This window comes from Sitophilus oryzae, unplaced genomic scaffold (assembly GCF_002938485.1).
Source record: "Sitophilus oryzae breed Bouriz unplaced genomic scaffold, Soryzae_2.0 scaffold_1667_pilon_pilon, whole genome shotgun sequence".
In the NCBI taxonomy this organism is placed as follows: domain Eukaryota; kingdom Metazoa; phylum Arthropoda; class Insecta; order Coleoptera; family Curculionidae; genus Sitophilus; species Sitophilus oryzae.
This window is the reverse complement of record NW_022146355.1, coordinates 514,193-528,151: the sequence shown is the minus strand read 5'-3', so window position 1 is coordinate 528,151 and position 13,959 is coordinate 514,193. Positions and strand designations below refer to the sequence as shown.

General features: G+C 31.4%; 1 protein-coding gene across 3 annotated transcripts; it reads right to left on the bottom strand.

The window, feature by feature from the left end:
• Positions 1–4,692: 4,692 nt before the first annotated feature.
• LOC115880946 (putative inorganic phosphate cotransporter) lies at positions 4,693–13,959 on the bottom strand. Of its 3 annotated transcripts, none has more exons than XM_030898285.1 (10): positions 13,945–13,959; positions 13,690–13,792; positions 10,202–10,419; positions 9,176–9,389; positions 7,900–7,998; positions 7,326–7,546; positions 6,372–6,521; positions 5,665–5,797; positions 5,137–5,378; positions 4,693–4,916 (listed from the first exon to the last, which is right to left on the bottom strand). In XM_030898285.1, exons 2-10 carry the CDS (start codon positions 13,754–13,756, stop codon positions 4,734–4,736), a joined length of 1,527 nt encoding a protein of 508 aa, XP_030754145.1. In that variant the 5' UTR covers positions 13,757–13,792; positions 13,945–13,959; the 3' UTR covers positions 4,693–4,733. The 3 variants fall into 3 exon arrangements, with proteins under 3 accessions (XP_030754145.1, XP_030754144.1, XP_030754143.1); XM_030898284.1 differs by lacking the exon at positions 13,945–13,959 and adding an exon at positions 13,848–13,912; XM_030898283.1 differs by lacking the exon at positions 13,945–13,959 and having other exon boundaries at positions 13,690–13,924.

The window sequence follows — 13,959 nt, the reverse complement described above, 5'->3', positions numbered from 1 at the left end:
GTCCGGCAGCTTTATAGACTACTCGATACAATTCAAACCACTTATCTTTTTTTGTCAAGTTATCGCCTTAAGTGGATTGAAATAATTTAAAATATTTTATACAGGTTTACTAAATAGTTGGCATATCTGTCAAATTATTTATATAACGCAACAAAATAACAACGGTTTATTTTATCTGATGCATTTTTAACATATTACTGCATATTTATTTGTGTAGGTATTGACAATTATTGTGAATGGAAAGATGTATAAGATAGACTAATCATATCCATTACTGTTTTTTGATCTAACCAATGTACAGGGACATCATTTTAAGTGTCTCACTCGATTTATAATTTTCCTGTTTGGTATTTAAAAATAGATAAATTTTCTAATGTAATTTTTCGCGAGGATGCCGATTCTCTACACCAAAATTTTTTAAAACCGCGAAAAATTACATTAGGAAATCTTTCTACTATCTTTAAATACCAAACAGGAAAATTATAAATCGAGTGAGACACTTAAAATGATGTCCCTGTACACATAGTACGCATTGATTCAATCAATGCGTTCTACCTATCCTAACGTATAGTGCCGGGGACCTTAACATTAACCAAGAAAAAAGTAAGTAAAATCAGAATAACACAAAGAGCAATGGAAAGATCAATGTTGGGGCTATCTTTGAGAGACAAAGTAACAAATATTAAAGTTTGAAACAGAACAAAAGTCATGGATGCCATAGAGAAAATAACTTCTTTAAAATGGAATTGGGCAGGGCACATTACAAGGCTTAACAATGACCGATGGACGAAGACAATAATAAAATGGGGACCAAGACAGATGGCATGAGGACTTGAAGTGTATCCACAGTAACTGGATGCAAATAGCTCAAGATAGGAAGTTATGGAAGCAAAGGAGGGAGGTCTACGTCTATCAGTGGACTTTAGTGGCTGGTTGATGATGATGATATTTAGTGTTTTTTTCTTTTTCCAATTTTGTGTCAGTTTTTAGTAAAGTCCTCGTCAAAATTATTTTCTTTCTTTTTTTCGATAATACAGTTATAGATAATGATCAAGATACATTCGTTATGATATACTGCTCTGCTATTTTTTTCTGGAGATATTCCACTGCGTTCCATCTTCAGATCTATTGTGATTTGATCGTTTTGAATGTTTTTCTGTCTTTGCTTATCAAGTCTGCCATAAATTTTGGCGAATGTTCTAGTATGAAGATTTTCGTCTATCTCTTCCATTGTGAATTCCTCCACCATACTAAAAATTTGTTGTTTGTCACTCACCGTTTTGTTGCCATTCTTGTCTGAGACATACTTTTTTTTTAAGAGGCAGGTTAGAGTTTTTAAGGGGGTTCGTCGTCGTATGCTGCGTATATCCTGGATGGATAGAGTGATAAATGAGGAGGTGCTCAGGCGGATGGGCAAAGATAAAGAGCTCCTATCAATAGTGAAGGAAGGAAAGATACAGATAAGGTCATATCATGGGGGGTGAACGATACGAGGTGCTTAGGCTAATCATTGAAAGCAAAATTGAGGACAGAAGATCAGTGTGAAGAAGCAAAAACTCCTGGCTTAAGGATCTACGTCATTGGTTCAGAAGAACATCAATTGAAATTTTCATCATAGCCAATTGGATTGCCAACCTCCGAAGGGAGACGGCAAGTGGATGAAACTTCTTATGGTAGAACTGGCAATGCTTCAAAACTTGACTACAAGCGATTTTCTAGGAATCTTCCTTACCGATACATTATTGACAAGAGTGACAGATAAAACCTTGACGTTCTTTCAGTATTACAGTTCATCTCTTTTTCTTTCTAAAGTGTGCGTTGAAAGGAGACAAAAAGAATTTTTGGTGACCCATAATTTGTTATTTGAACACCACTTTTCTGCTTGTCGGTTCGTTGACGTTGACTTGTTGCCATTTTATTTCTTTTGTTTACACGCTGCAGTTTGCTTTGCAAATTTAATACATAAATTATTTAGGCAAATATAGGTTTTTGATAAAACTCCTCGGACTAACGTGTAGGTAAGTGTTGATAAATAATGTTTTTTTCATCTTAACATGCTCATTGTCATTCTCCTGATTTAGGTGACAAATATATATAATAGGATCATGAAATCAAATTGAATTTTATATATTCTCATTCCAGGACCGATTGTAAAATATATATTTTATGGATACCTTCCTAAATATCAACGAGATGATCCATCGGAAGAAAGGGACCATAGTACAAAACAGAAAGTTGATCTTTTTTCTTTCCACTTAGGATATTGAAATTATTATATACTGTAGTCGTGTTCGGCATTATGCTCTGAGAAATATACATAAACAAAGAACAACAGATATAAAGCATCCCAGAGGAAAAGAGAGGCAATACCTGTACTCTCTAGTATTGTTGTAAATGTCATCTTTTTGATCGACCTGAAAACTTCGAGCAAAAAGATGACACTTTCAACAATACCCTGACAGATATCAGAGACGATACAGGTTTTTCCTCTCTTTTCTCCTGGAATACTTTTAATTTATTCTAGATTTTTCAGAGCACTATGAACGAACTCAGCTTGTATGTTTGAAATAATCATCCAGTTGGCTTAAAAATGATGATCGATGACATTTCCCATATAATTTTAATTTCAAAATTATGATATATATCTTTATTTCTAAGCCATCTATGACGCCATTTTTTTCAGTTTTATTATAATTAATTTTGTCTCTTGATCTACGTGTAACATTATTCTTTTAATTTTATTAATTTATTGTGGTGAAATTAATTTCTGTTGTATATTTGATATTGATATTAAACATATTTTTAAAAAATGGTGTATTTTTTGTGTTTTTATGTATGTCATAATTAAAAATAAATGAAGAATTAAAATTTTTTATTTTTTTAAACTTCCCGCCATGCGTGACAATCTAGTCCGTAGTTCCTACAAGCGATATTGGGGGCGCTAGTAGCAGTAGACTTGTCAACAGTGTCAAATTTAAACGTCAATTTCCCTTTCCAATATTTAGCAAGGCGCTAACACTTCTCCTTGTGTATACAGGTTGTTAATTTGTTCATTACTCGCGGCAAGCTCGTCGATAGACAACGCGACGGGACGAGTGGGCACAAAAATCAATAATGCATGCGTTCTCGATAGGCAGTGTTGCCATTCTGTTCCCCTATAAGTAACTGTCGAGTTAACAACCTGTATATTTTGTGGGAGACGGCGACCTAAGAAGAAGAAGGTTAGAGTTGGAGCTGTGTCAAGTCTAGCTTAGATTTTTTGCAGACTGTTTACAACTATTAAGTCTAAGGACTTAAATAAAGATAAAAACTGTTTATATCATCTTTTAAAAGTAGCTTATCATCGTGTATTGCATATTGGAGCAACGAGAAGATTTTAATATTTTTATAAGAGCTAAAATAAATTAATTTCATATTTAGACCGATCTAACAACCCTTTTAAATTAATAATCTTATCAATTCTTCCGAAATTTATACCGATGTCTAGAAACTAATGGGTACTTCATTTTTTTTAAGATAAGCAAAGCCACTGTATTTTTGTAGACGCAGATTGTGATTTTATCAGTTGGTATTTTCAGTAGCAATTGACGTTGTTAATTTCTTAGCAGAATCAATTAATTTTTTATAATTTTAACTATTATTTGATTGGCTGGTTGGAGTGGGTAGGTTCTTTTGGAATTAGAATACTTTTGACACTTAAATAATTAAAATTAAAATCAAAATATTTCTTTTATGATACAATTTTCCCAGATATCTGGTATGTATAGGATTACATTTTATTTTGATAAAAATCTCCAGAATGTTCCTCATAAAGTTTATTTGAGAAACTACTTTATCGTAACATCGCTGCCTACTACCAGTAAACAATTCTATTTAATATGATTACGTATATTTGAGATTATAATATTTGTTCTCATTTGAATCATCGTCCCTAACTATTATTTTATTAAAAAAAATACTTTATGTTGTAATCATTGGTGTGAACATAGAAAATATCACACCTAACTGTTAGAAAAAGTGTCCATTTCAAAAAGAACTATATTTTCCATCTAGGTACTTTAACTAAATCGATGCTCATGAAATTTTGCACGCATTTGTTGTTTTCGTGACATGACCATCATGGCAATTTTGACCATACACACTGTTTTTCTATATCTGCTATACTACGGTAAATGAAGAAGTATAGCATAGTGTCTTCCACACTATGATAACTCTGACAGAAAGCAACACAAATAAATTATTCCGGGTAACAGTTAAGAAGGCAAGGATCAACGGAATTTTATCTTTGTCCAAAGCCACAACTGAAAATATTCAAATGTATGGTACTTAGTTCAATATAACTCTGGATCAGGAAAAACAAACCTCGCAGAAACAGAGAGGGGTGGAGGTATTCATACAAGGATTTCCATACAAGGACTTAATTCTAAAACCACAAAGGAACTGCTAATGCTCACATCATGAAAGAGCAGAGCACATAGTATATCACTGCGAGGCTCTGGATCGCAAGCGACACTTACTATTCGGGATCAGAAGGCTAGAGGAACTATGCTCCCATCCCATCAAAGATCTGCAAATGCTGGTGCAAGGTACACAGATAGGAAACTGGGTGCAGACATAGAAAAGGTACAAACACAATATGGTTTCCGCGATAGAACATCTCCATCATATTGAGGAAAAAAATATAGGCAAACATTATTTGTATAAAAGTAAATTTTATTTCAAGTATATTAATATCAAAATCCAGTTAAACTGACAACAGACTGTTTCTTAACTCTCTCTAGTTTGGCTTCAGCTTCAGTGGCTGGCCCGTCCCATTCTTGTCTCACTGCCGATGAAAACATTACGTAGAACAGGGAAGTGCTTATATAGACAACAGCCGATGTGAGAAATATAATTCTCCATTGTTCCTGATTTTCCTAAAAAAATAAATATAATATATTAAACACTTCTCTTGCAAAAATGGATTAAAGTAGTAGACAGAATTACTAACACCAATCAACATATCGCTAGCCTAGGTGGAATATCTCGTAAAAACAAAATAGTTTAGCCATCTTTCACATTTTACATCTACAGCGGCTAAGATGGCTATTTCTTGTTTCCGATATTTCCTATCTAAGATACTTTAGGCTTACTAACCTGATCATTTACAACAAATTGAACTAATAGTGGAGAGAATATGGCAATTCCTTGACCAGTTCCATTACTGAAACCCTGCATGATTCCGGAAAATCTTGGCGACAGATCGATGTGATTGACAGCATAGCCAACCAGCAGGGCAGCGTTGGCAGCGTTGCCGACAGCTAGGATTATCACAGCTGACAGTTGAGTTTGAGGCACGTAAGCTAATATGATTAGGCATAGGGCTTGGACATTTGATCCTGAAATAGTATATAAACAGATTAATATTTGACTTAATAATATTAGTAATTAATAAAATGATATATATGGTTGTTTTATTACTAAAGGTAAATGTTCAAAGATGATTTATAGTCAGTTCAATGATAGAAGTTATGATAGAAGCAATTGGCAGTTGTCTGTCATTGTAATTCATGATTCATTTACTACAACCAATGACTAAAGAATACAAGGTCTAGAGAAGAATGTAACGTCCATATACGGGTTACAGCAGAATTTGTGACGTTGCCAAACGTATTAAAAACTTACCAAACGTATTAAAAACTTTCCTGACTACAGTTCTCGACAGATATTCTTTTGCAATAAGGTAGTCCGCTATAGGGGCAAACACAAAACCAAATAGAATGCCTACCACATACGGAATAGCTGTCACCAAACCATTCTGAAGATAATAATTAATTTTAATAACAAATTACTCTAAGGCATTCTAAAGTCTCTCAGTTTAGTTTTGCTAGTATACAGGTTGAGATATAAATAAATGCAAATATTTTTAGAGTTATTATATTTTGACCACAGAAACACGTCTATGATTTTTTTTAAATTTTAAATTAAAAAACGTAATATCTTCGTAATATGGCAACATAGGTAGTTACAAGAAAAAAACATTAAAGTTACAATAAAGAAAACCCAGAAAAGATCCAGCGGTTTTTAAAATTTAGAAGAAAAATCTTTTTTTTTAATTTTCAGTAAGTAAAATATATCTGTTATTTTACACTTATCTGAAAAACGGCAAAGAGAAAATATGTTTCTTTTATCGAGATCTACCAGCCCTGAAAATATTTGCATTTATTTAAGACTCACTCTGTATAGTCTGTCCAACGAGAGTATTCATGACAAGTTGTGTCTGTCATTTTAATTCACAGGCAAATTTTCTTTTCTGTTATTTTTTGGATGTCGTCTGTCGAATTATTCTTTCCTGACTCATTGGACAGACTATGCTATTCTAGACAACTTACAGATTTTATGTCAAATTTCATGACTTTCGACAAATACGTTGGAGTTTGCGTCATCAACATAGAATATCCCCAAGACGATCCAACGTTGGCTACCACTATAGCCCATAAATGCCTACACATGATTATGGATCTCCATGGTGTAGGAACAACCTATTAAAAAGATTTTGTTTATTATTTAGAAAAATAAAACTATATATCCAAAAATGTCCTTTTGACGTTCACAAATCTAAGATTTGTCAGCATTCATGGGGCACAGGACACAGAATAGATTTTAAAAATCCAGAAAATATAATGAAAGAAGCGACAGCCTCGAAAAGAAAAATAAAAGAAGCTTTTTTTAATACAATCTAATAAAAAGAAATGTATTGTCCATGCATCTGTAGATGTTATTAATATATGGCAATCGCCTTCTTTGATTTTAAAAAACATAACATACGTAAAAATTAAAATCAAATTAAAAATAATCATAGAGAAAGTTTTAAAGCTTTTTGGTTTTACCTTATTAAGTAATTATTGTTATCAGGTAGTAACTGTTAATTTTGAAGTCTAACTTGGATATAATGTCATTTTAACAGAACGTCAACGGTTTTTGTAGACGTATCTGTTTAAAAAAAAACTAAACTGTTCTCGAATAGCTGCATGTAGATATTTTAAACAGTTTTTTTCTTTGTTCTTTTATTTTTTTGCTTCCGACGACGGAAAGATATATTTTCGGAAACGTGAAGCATTTTTTTTCCGTTAGGCAAATTTGTTCATTACTAAGCCACTGCTGACAATTAGTCTCCATTGGATTAACGCAGCAGTGTTTACAAAAAATAACTATTTTATTTTGTAGATTTTCTTCGAGTGGTGAAATACACACAGGACTTTTTTGGATAGGTGAATCCGCCACATAGGTATAGACATTTTTTGTAAAAATATATGTTGTATTCTAGGCTTTCCTTTTCAACTGACCTCGTCATCCTCAAGTTGACCTAGTGACGCTTGAATGTATCTTTGTTCTTCCTTTGTTATTCGAGGATGCGTGGCTGGACTGTTTTGTCCGAAAATTAAAAACAGGACGCACCAAGCTATTCCGAGGCTTCCAAATAGATAGAATGATGCTGGCCAGCCTAACCAGGAAGATGAGAAGTATCCGGTGATAATGGATGATAGGACAGATCCACAGGAGGAACCTAAAATGGAATATTGAGATTTTAGATTATTTTTAAAGATGCACCTAACAAATTTTCAAAGAGTATAGATACTAATATTGTCGATACTAATTAAAAAAACTGTTTAAATAAGTATTTGTAAAAGAGGCTTCTTGTTTTGTTTTAGAAAATTACAGTTAAAAAATTTCACTTAGAAAGAAATTTGGAAAAACCCAGTTTTTTCCAAAGTTTTATGACTATCAAATGTAAATGCGATGTGTAAAGATTGATCTCGCCAAAATTATCATCGATTTTCATTCCCAGCCGTCTTTGACGCCATTTTTTTTCGATAATACAATACGCTATTGTTAGTATGCAGCAGCATAGTTATTTACCTATATATACCAAAGTGCCCATTGTAGATCTTTCTTCTGCTGGAGCCCATCGACCTAAGAGTGTATCAGCTGATGGAAACATAAATCCTTGAGTCACACCTAAGATTAAATTCAATATTCATTATATTATTATTTTTTAATTTTTTAAAACTTTTAATATTAATTCAAATACTTCTAGTATTATGTAAATTATTAAGTTTAAGTTTCATGTTCTGAAAATTCTTTTATCTTAAATTATTTATATAATTATTTACTCCTTTCTTATCTATATTGCATTATCAATTATTATTTAATTATTATTTTGTTTTAATTTAATGTAACTGAAAGGATTTTTATCTAAAATATTTAGCGATTTTTTTATCTGCTAATGGGTAAATGTTTAGTACTCAGTTGACAATTAATGACACTTGAATCAATATTGTTTATGAAAACAGAATATTAATCCAGGTAGAAGTAGATTATGATGATATTCAAAACATTGCTTTAATGCTTATAATTTAAAAATATTTATTTCTTAGAAGAAAATGATTAAAAATTCTGTGTCATGTATATGTTGCAGGCGTATAGAATAATCCGGCTTTTTGCAAAAAGACTAGGCATATTTTAATATGCCGTCTTTTAAAGGTGCGTCCACACTGCTCGTGATACTGCTCGCGCTCTTGCTTCTGATTGTGCTTGCGTAAAAGGAGGTATTTTTTCAGAAAGCCTATCTATTTTCAGTTACTTTGCAAAAGGCATAGTCAGAATTAGGTATATTAAGCAATGATGATATTTTCTGTACACATTCTGCAAAAAGACTGCCTGTTTTCATTTTGTGTCATTTTGCAAAATGCCAAATCAAGAATCGAGGCCAGGCAGATAAAAAAATTATTATTCTTAAAAAATTATAAAAAATTATTATTATTCGAGATCTACCACCTCTTAAAATATTTGCACTTATTTCTGGGACACCCTGTATATACAAATAATTAAAAATTGAATGTTTGATGCTTTTTTATATTAACATAGCTTATTCATAACCAGCATGCCGACTTACGATTATTTGTAAAAAAATTTCGTCTCTATCTAGATATTGGAGCTCCATTGAAGCTTAGTTTAAAAAGAACGTTTTAAAATGGCGCTCTGATACAGATACTAGACTGTACAAGTATAAACTCACCAGACGACAAGATATTCACAAACAAGCAAAAATGACAAGCTAGTATTAAATGAGTTGTGATATTAAATCGACTATTTTTTATATTAACGGGATTAGAAAAAGTATTCATTAATTTACCTTGAAAAACTCTGCATAGCATCACTCCTATTGATCCTGACCTAGCTGCTGCAGTTGGTATTAACATGAATGCAACTGAGCTGATAAAAAATGCAGGCAAAAGAAAATACTTTGGACCATATGTTTTGGCCAGGTGGCCTGCCAAGATTTGGAGGGTTATGTAACCCCAGAAAAATGACGATAAAATAACACTAGTATTTTTCCAGTCATACGTCTAAAAAATAGAAAAAATATTAATGTAGTGTATTATTTGGTTATCATGTGATAACAGTAACATATATCAGTTATTTATTTTAGTTGTAGTTCAAAATTAGACTCAAAGTCAAAGTAAAAGAATAAGATGTAGATCTTGGTGTTTCCTGTGTGTCTATGTTTTTTTAAGAGTCAATTACGCTGTACTGTTAAGGTCGCTCGCAGGGGTCGGGTAAAGCGGGTGTGTGGCCGAAGGAAATCTATATTATATTTCAGAAATCTGCCTAAGGCTTAGCCCGATCCTGTCGTGTTAAGCCATACCCAAAATTCCAAACACACTGGTTTTGATTAAGGCGCTTGATTAAGGTTTGCAGAGCTTCAGCATTTGCCATAAAATAGCGAGCGATTTCTTACAAAACTATATAAATTATATATCACTGTAATCACAAAACTTCAATCTATTTCCGTATTGTAATGGAATTTTAAATTATGTCTTTATTTTCGAGAAAATGTAGTCCAAACATAACGCATATTTTGTTGGTCAAAATCTTAAAAATAAAGAAGTTGCCTAAAAATGTGCTACAGTACGGATATTGTATAATCCTTTATCTTTAATTCTCTTCCTCATTTGTGTAGAAATACCTAGCCAGTTTTACATAAAACGTTAAATGCCAAAACGTTTATTTTGCTACTTTTTCGGACTAGTGAAATGGATTCCTAAAGGGCATACTTAAAACATTTTAAAGTTTGCCAATTAACAAACTCTTTATATATTATTATGTATATACCATGCAAAGATTTTATAATTATAGAAAGTTATATATGAATTCTTACCGGAACGTCAGGATTGGGTGATGTGGTGTTATCTGTCATAGCTACTATAGCTACAGACAGATTCGTCCTCATAGTGAAACCAACTGTTATACAGAGAAACATCAAAACAACCAAAACATGTCTTGTACCAATTCGAGGTCCTATATTTTTAGTGTCATAACTTTCTATGTTGTCTATTCGAACTTTGGCTTCTATGTTAGTTGAATGCTGAGTATTATCTATATGTAAAAGTGAATTATGGTGAGTTCCAAATTTGTTATTTATTGTAGTTAATTATTATTCCTCTTTTATTACAATTTTCTGCGCCAGCATTGAAAAGGGTGGTCCAATAATACAGTAATACATATTTTGATACAGTTAAGAAGAGTTAAGAGAATATTGGTATTTTTTGATTTTGTGTTAATGCTACGCCAAAAACAGGCGAATTTTTAAACTTAAAAATAATTTTCAAAGATTAATATAAATAAAGATAAGTTAAATAATAGGCAATATAAGGATAATATTAAATTAGGCTAAACGTTGGCAACGTTCACAGATCTTCTTCTTCTTCCTGTGTCTTGTGCTTAGCCGCACGTTGGCGATTGTCTGTACTCTTCATACAATGTGTAGACTGCCGTTTTTGGCTCTTCGAAATATGGTGGCTGCGTCGCTGATGTTACACCAATCCCGTATGTTTCTTAGCCAGGAATGTTGTTTTCTTCCTGGGCCTCGCCGTCCCTCTATTTTTCCTTGTAGAATCAGCTTAGGAATGTAATATTTGTCTCCTCTAAGGATATGGCCGAGGTATGAGACTTTTCTTTCTCTAACTATGTTAAGCATTTCTCGTTCATAGCCTGCAGTTCTTAAAACTTCTTCGTTGGTGGCATGTGCGGTCCATGGCACACGTAAGAGTCTCCGGAGAGTCCACATTTCGAAAGCCTCGATGCGGTTCAGAGTTCTAGCCTTGAGAGACCAGGTTTCTACGCCGTATAGTAAGATAGGCCATATGTAGCATTTTACTACCCGTAGTCTAAGTGTTAGCGGGAGACTGCGTGCTAATAGGAAGTTTTTAAGTTTAAAAAATGTTGACTGTGCAAAATTCGTTCTAAGTTTAATTTCCTCATCGCAGTCTCGTCGTTCATTGATCATGGCACCCAGATATTTAAATCGTAGAACTCGCTCTATAATATTTCCATCCACGGTCAATGCGGTGTTGATTGTAGGCTGGCGTCCTATTACCATAAGTTTGGTCTTGGCAGCGTTGATTTTAAGACCGAAATGATTTCCCATGTCCCCTATCTTATTTATTATTTGCTGGAGATCCTCTAAAGTTGGTGCTAGTATTGCCGTATCATCTGCATATCTGCATATATATATATATATATATATATATATATATATATATATATATATATATATATATATATATATATATATATATAATATTGTTAATTGAAACTCCGTTAATCTTAATTCCTCCACTTTCTCCTTCCAGGGCCATTTGAAATATCTTTTCGACGTTGACAGATGTCTGGCGTAAATTCGCTTAGGTATTTCTTACTCGCAAAAATGTAACAGTGCTTGTTTTTCATTTTTGCAATATAATGAAGTCATAGCAAAAGTTAAGCGTGCAAGAGAAAAAAATATTAAAGAACCTAGTGACTATGAACTTATTAAACGTTTTGATATGCTTGAAGTAGCGGGTTTGAAAAAACGAATAACTTCCAGTTGAAGAAAATTATGTTTACAAGATACAGAGTGTCCCAAATAAATAAAAAATATCAAAGTTTTATTTTTTTTTAAATGGAACACCCTGTATATTATTACATTTTTAGTTTCTACGATTAAAATAAAGGTAAATTTGATTAAGGTTTATTACACTTAAACCTTACTTTTTTAAAATATTTTCTATTTTGTGAAATTGCAGTATAAATTTAAAATGCTTTATTTCTCCGAGGGTATCAAAGTTTTTAATACTAAATATTTACTGAAGTTTATTTATTGATCAGTTATTGTGTTGCAATAATAAAAATTTTACTACCTTATACAGAGTGTCTAAATATTTATTTTAAATAATTATTAGCTTTAAACGGTAATAACTTGTTTAATTTAAATGGAACACCCTATATATTTTACGAGAATCAGATGCACAATTTAATTGTCTATAAAATTGTATTATACCATTTTTTACCTATCTCGTCAAGTTTCCGTAGAAAATGCATTTTCTTGTAATTTAGAACTCGTTTATCAACATACCCATGGAATACTGACATTTTAGATTATTTTTAAAGATGTACTAAATTTTTAAATAGTACAGATACTAATATTGTCGATATAGTTCGTTTATTTCATTAAAAAATAAAAAAAAACTGTTCAAATATTTGTTAAAGAGGACCAATTAATATGATTCTAGTATTCAAACTACATTAATTGACTGTTTGCGTTGATTAATAATAATTGCTCCAAATACTAAAAAACTGAATTATGTATGTGTATTAGACAGTGTGGTAAAAAAACTAACACCTTAAAAATGATATTTCATTTTTTGACAAATTTTTATTTATAACAACAGAAACGTTCATTTTCATAACTTATTATTATATTGATTTCTAATTCAAATCCACATTTATTTAGAATAAATTATTAACGAACACAATTAAGTATGTAATTAATTAGTATTTGGGCGGAAGTACTAGTGGTATATTTAATTAATGGTATACTCTTTTATAAAGATTTAAATAGTTTTCTTTTTGCATACAAATGGGCTAGTAATATTATCGCTTTACTAAAAACGATAATATTACTAGCCTGTACATTTTGTACATTTGTTGTTTTAAAAACAATCTAAAATGTAAATATTCCATGGGTATATTGATAAATGAGGTCTAAATTATAAGAAAATGCATTTTCTACGAAAACTTGCAAGGATAGGTAAAAAGTGGTATAATACATTTTGATAGATAATTAAATTGTGTATTTGATATTCATAAAATATACAGGGTGTTCCATTTAAATTAAACAAGTTATTGCCGTTTAAACCTAGTAATTATTTAAAATAAATTTTTAGACACTCTGTATAAGGTAGTATAACTTTTATTATTGCAACGCAATAACTGATCATTAAGTAAACTTCAGTAAATATTTAGTATTAAAAACTTTGATACCCTCGGAGAAATGAAGCCTTAAAATTTATACTGCAATTTCACAAAATTGAAAATATTTCAAAAACGGTAAGGTTTAAGTATAATAAACCTTAATCAAATTTACCTTTATTTTAATCGTATAAACTAAAAATGTAATAATATACAGGGTGTTCCATTTAAAAAAATACAACTTTGATATTTTTTATTTATTTGGGACACTCTGTATCTTGTAAAAATATTTTTAAATTGTGGCTCTAATAGTTCTTCAACGAACCCAAAATTTACAATTTGTAAAAATCTAATCGTTTAGCTACAAAACTCCGTGTCGTATGTGGTGAACAACCCTGTATATTAGCTTCTACTTACGTTTTGTATTTTTTAAATCACTATCATATATTTCACCAATTATAGAAACTTTCTTTGTTGAAACCATTTTGTTTTTGCCTATATATTTATTTGCTTCTTAAGCCTAAAATATTATTTTCAAATTATTAATTTTATTAAGTTTCCTTAAACTATAACACTATTTCTTTTGGTTGCATTAAAGTATATTTGACTATGACTAGAATCGAGAAGAGAATGAATCTTATTCCTCCAATGCAGTATTCTTATATTACCTACTTAATTAAAATAATA

Coding starts and splice junctions, on each gene's coding strand:
- LOC115880946 (XM_030898285.1), bottom strand. CDS start 13,756: ATGGTTTCAACAAAGAAAGTTTCTATAATTGGTGAAATATATGATAGT. Junction 9,390..10,201: donor CACCCAATCCTGACGTTCCG/GTAAGAATTCAT, acceptor TCTATTTTTTAG/ACGTATGACTGGAAAAATAC. Junction 5,798..6,371: donor TGAAATTTGACATAAAATCT/GTAAGTTGTCTA, acceptor TATTATCTTCAG/AATGGTTTGGTGACAGCTAT.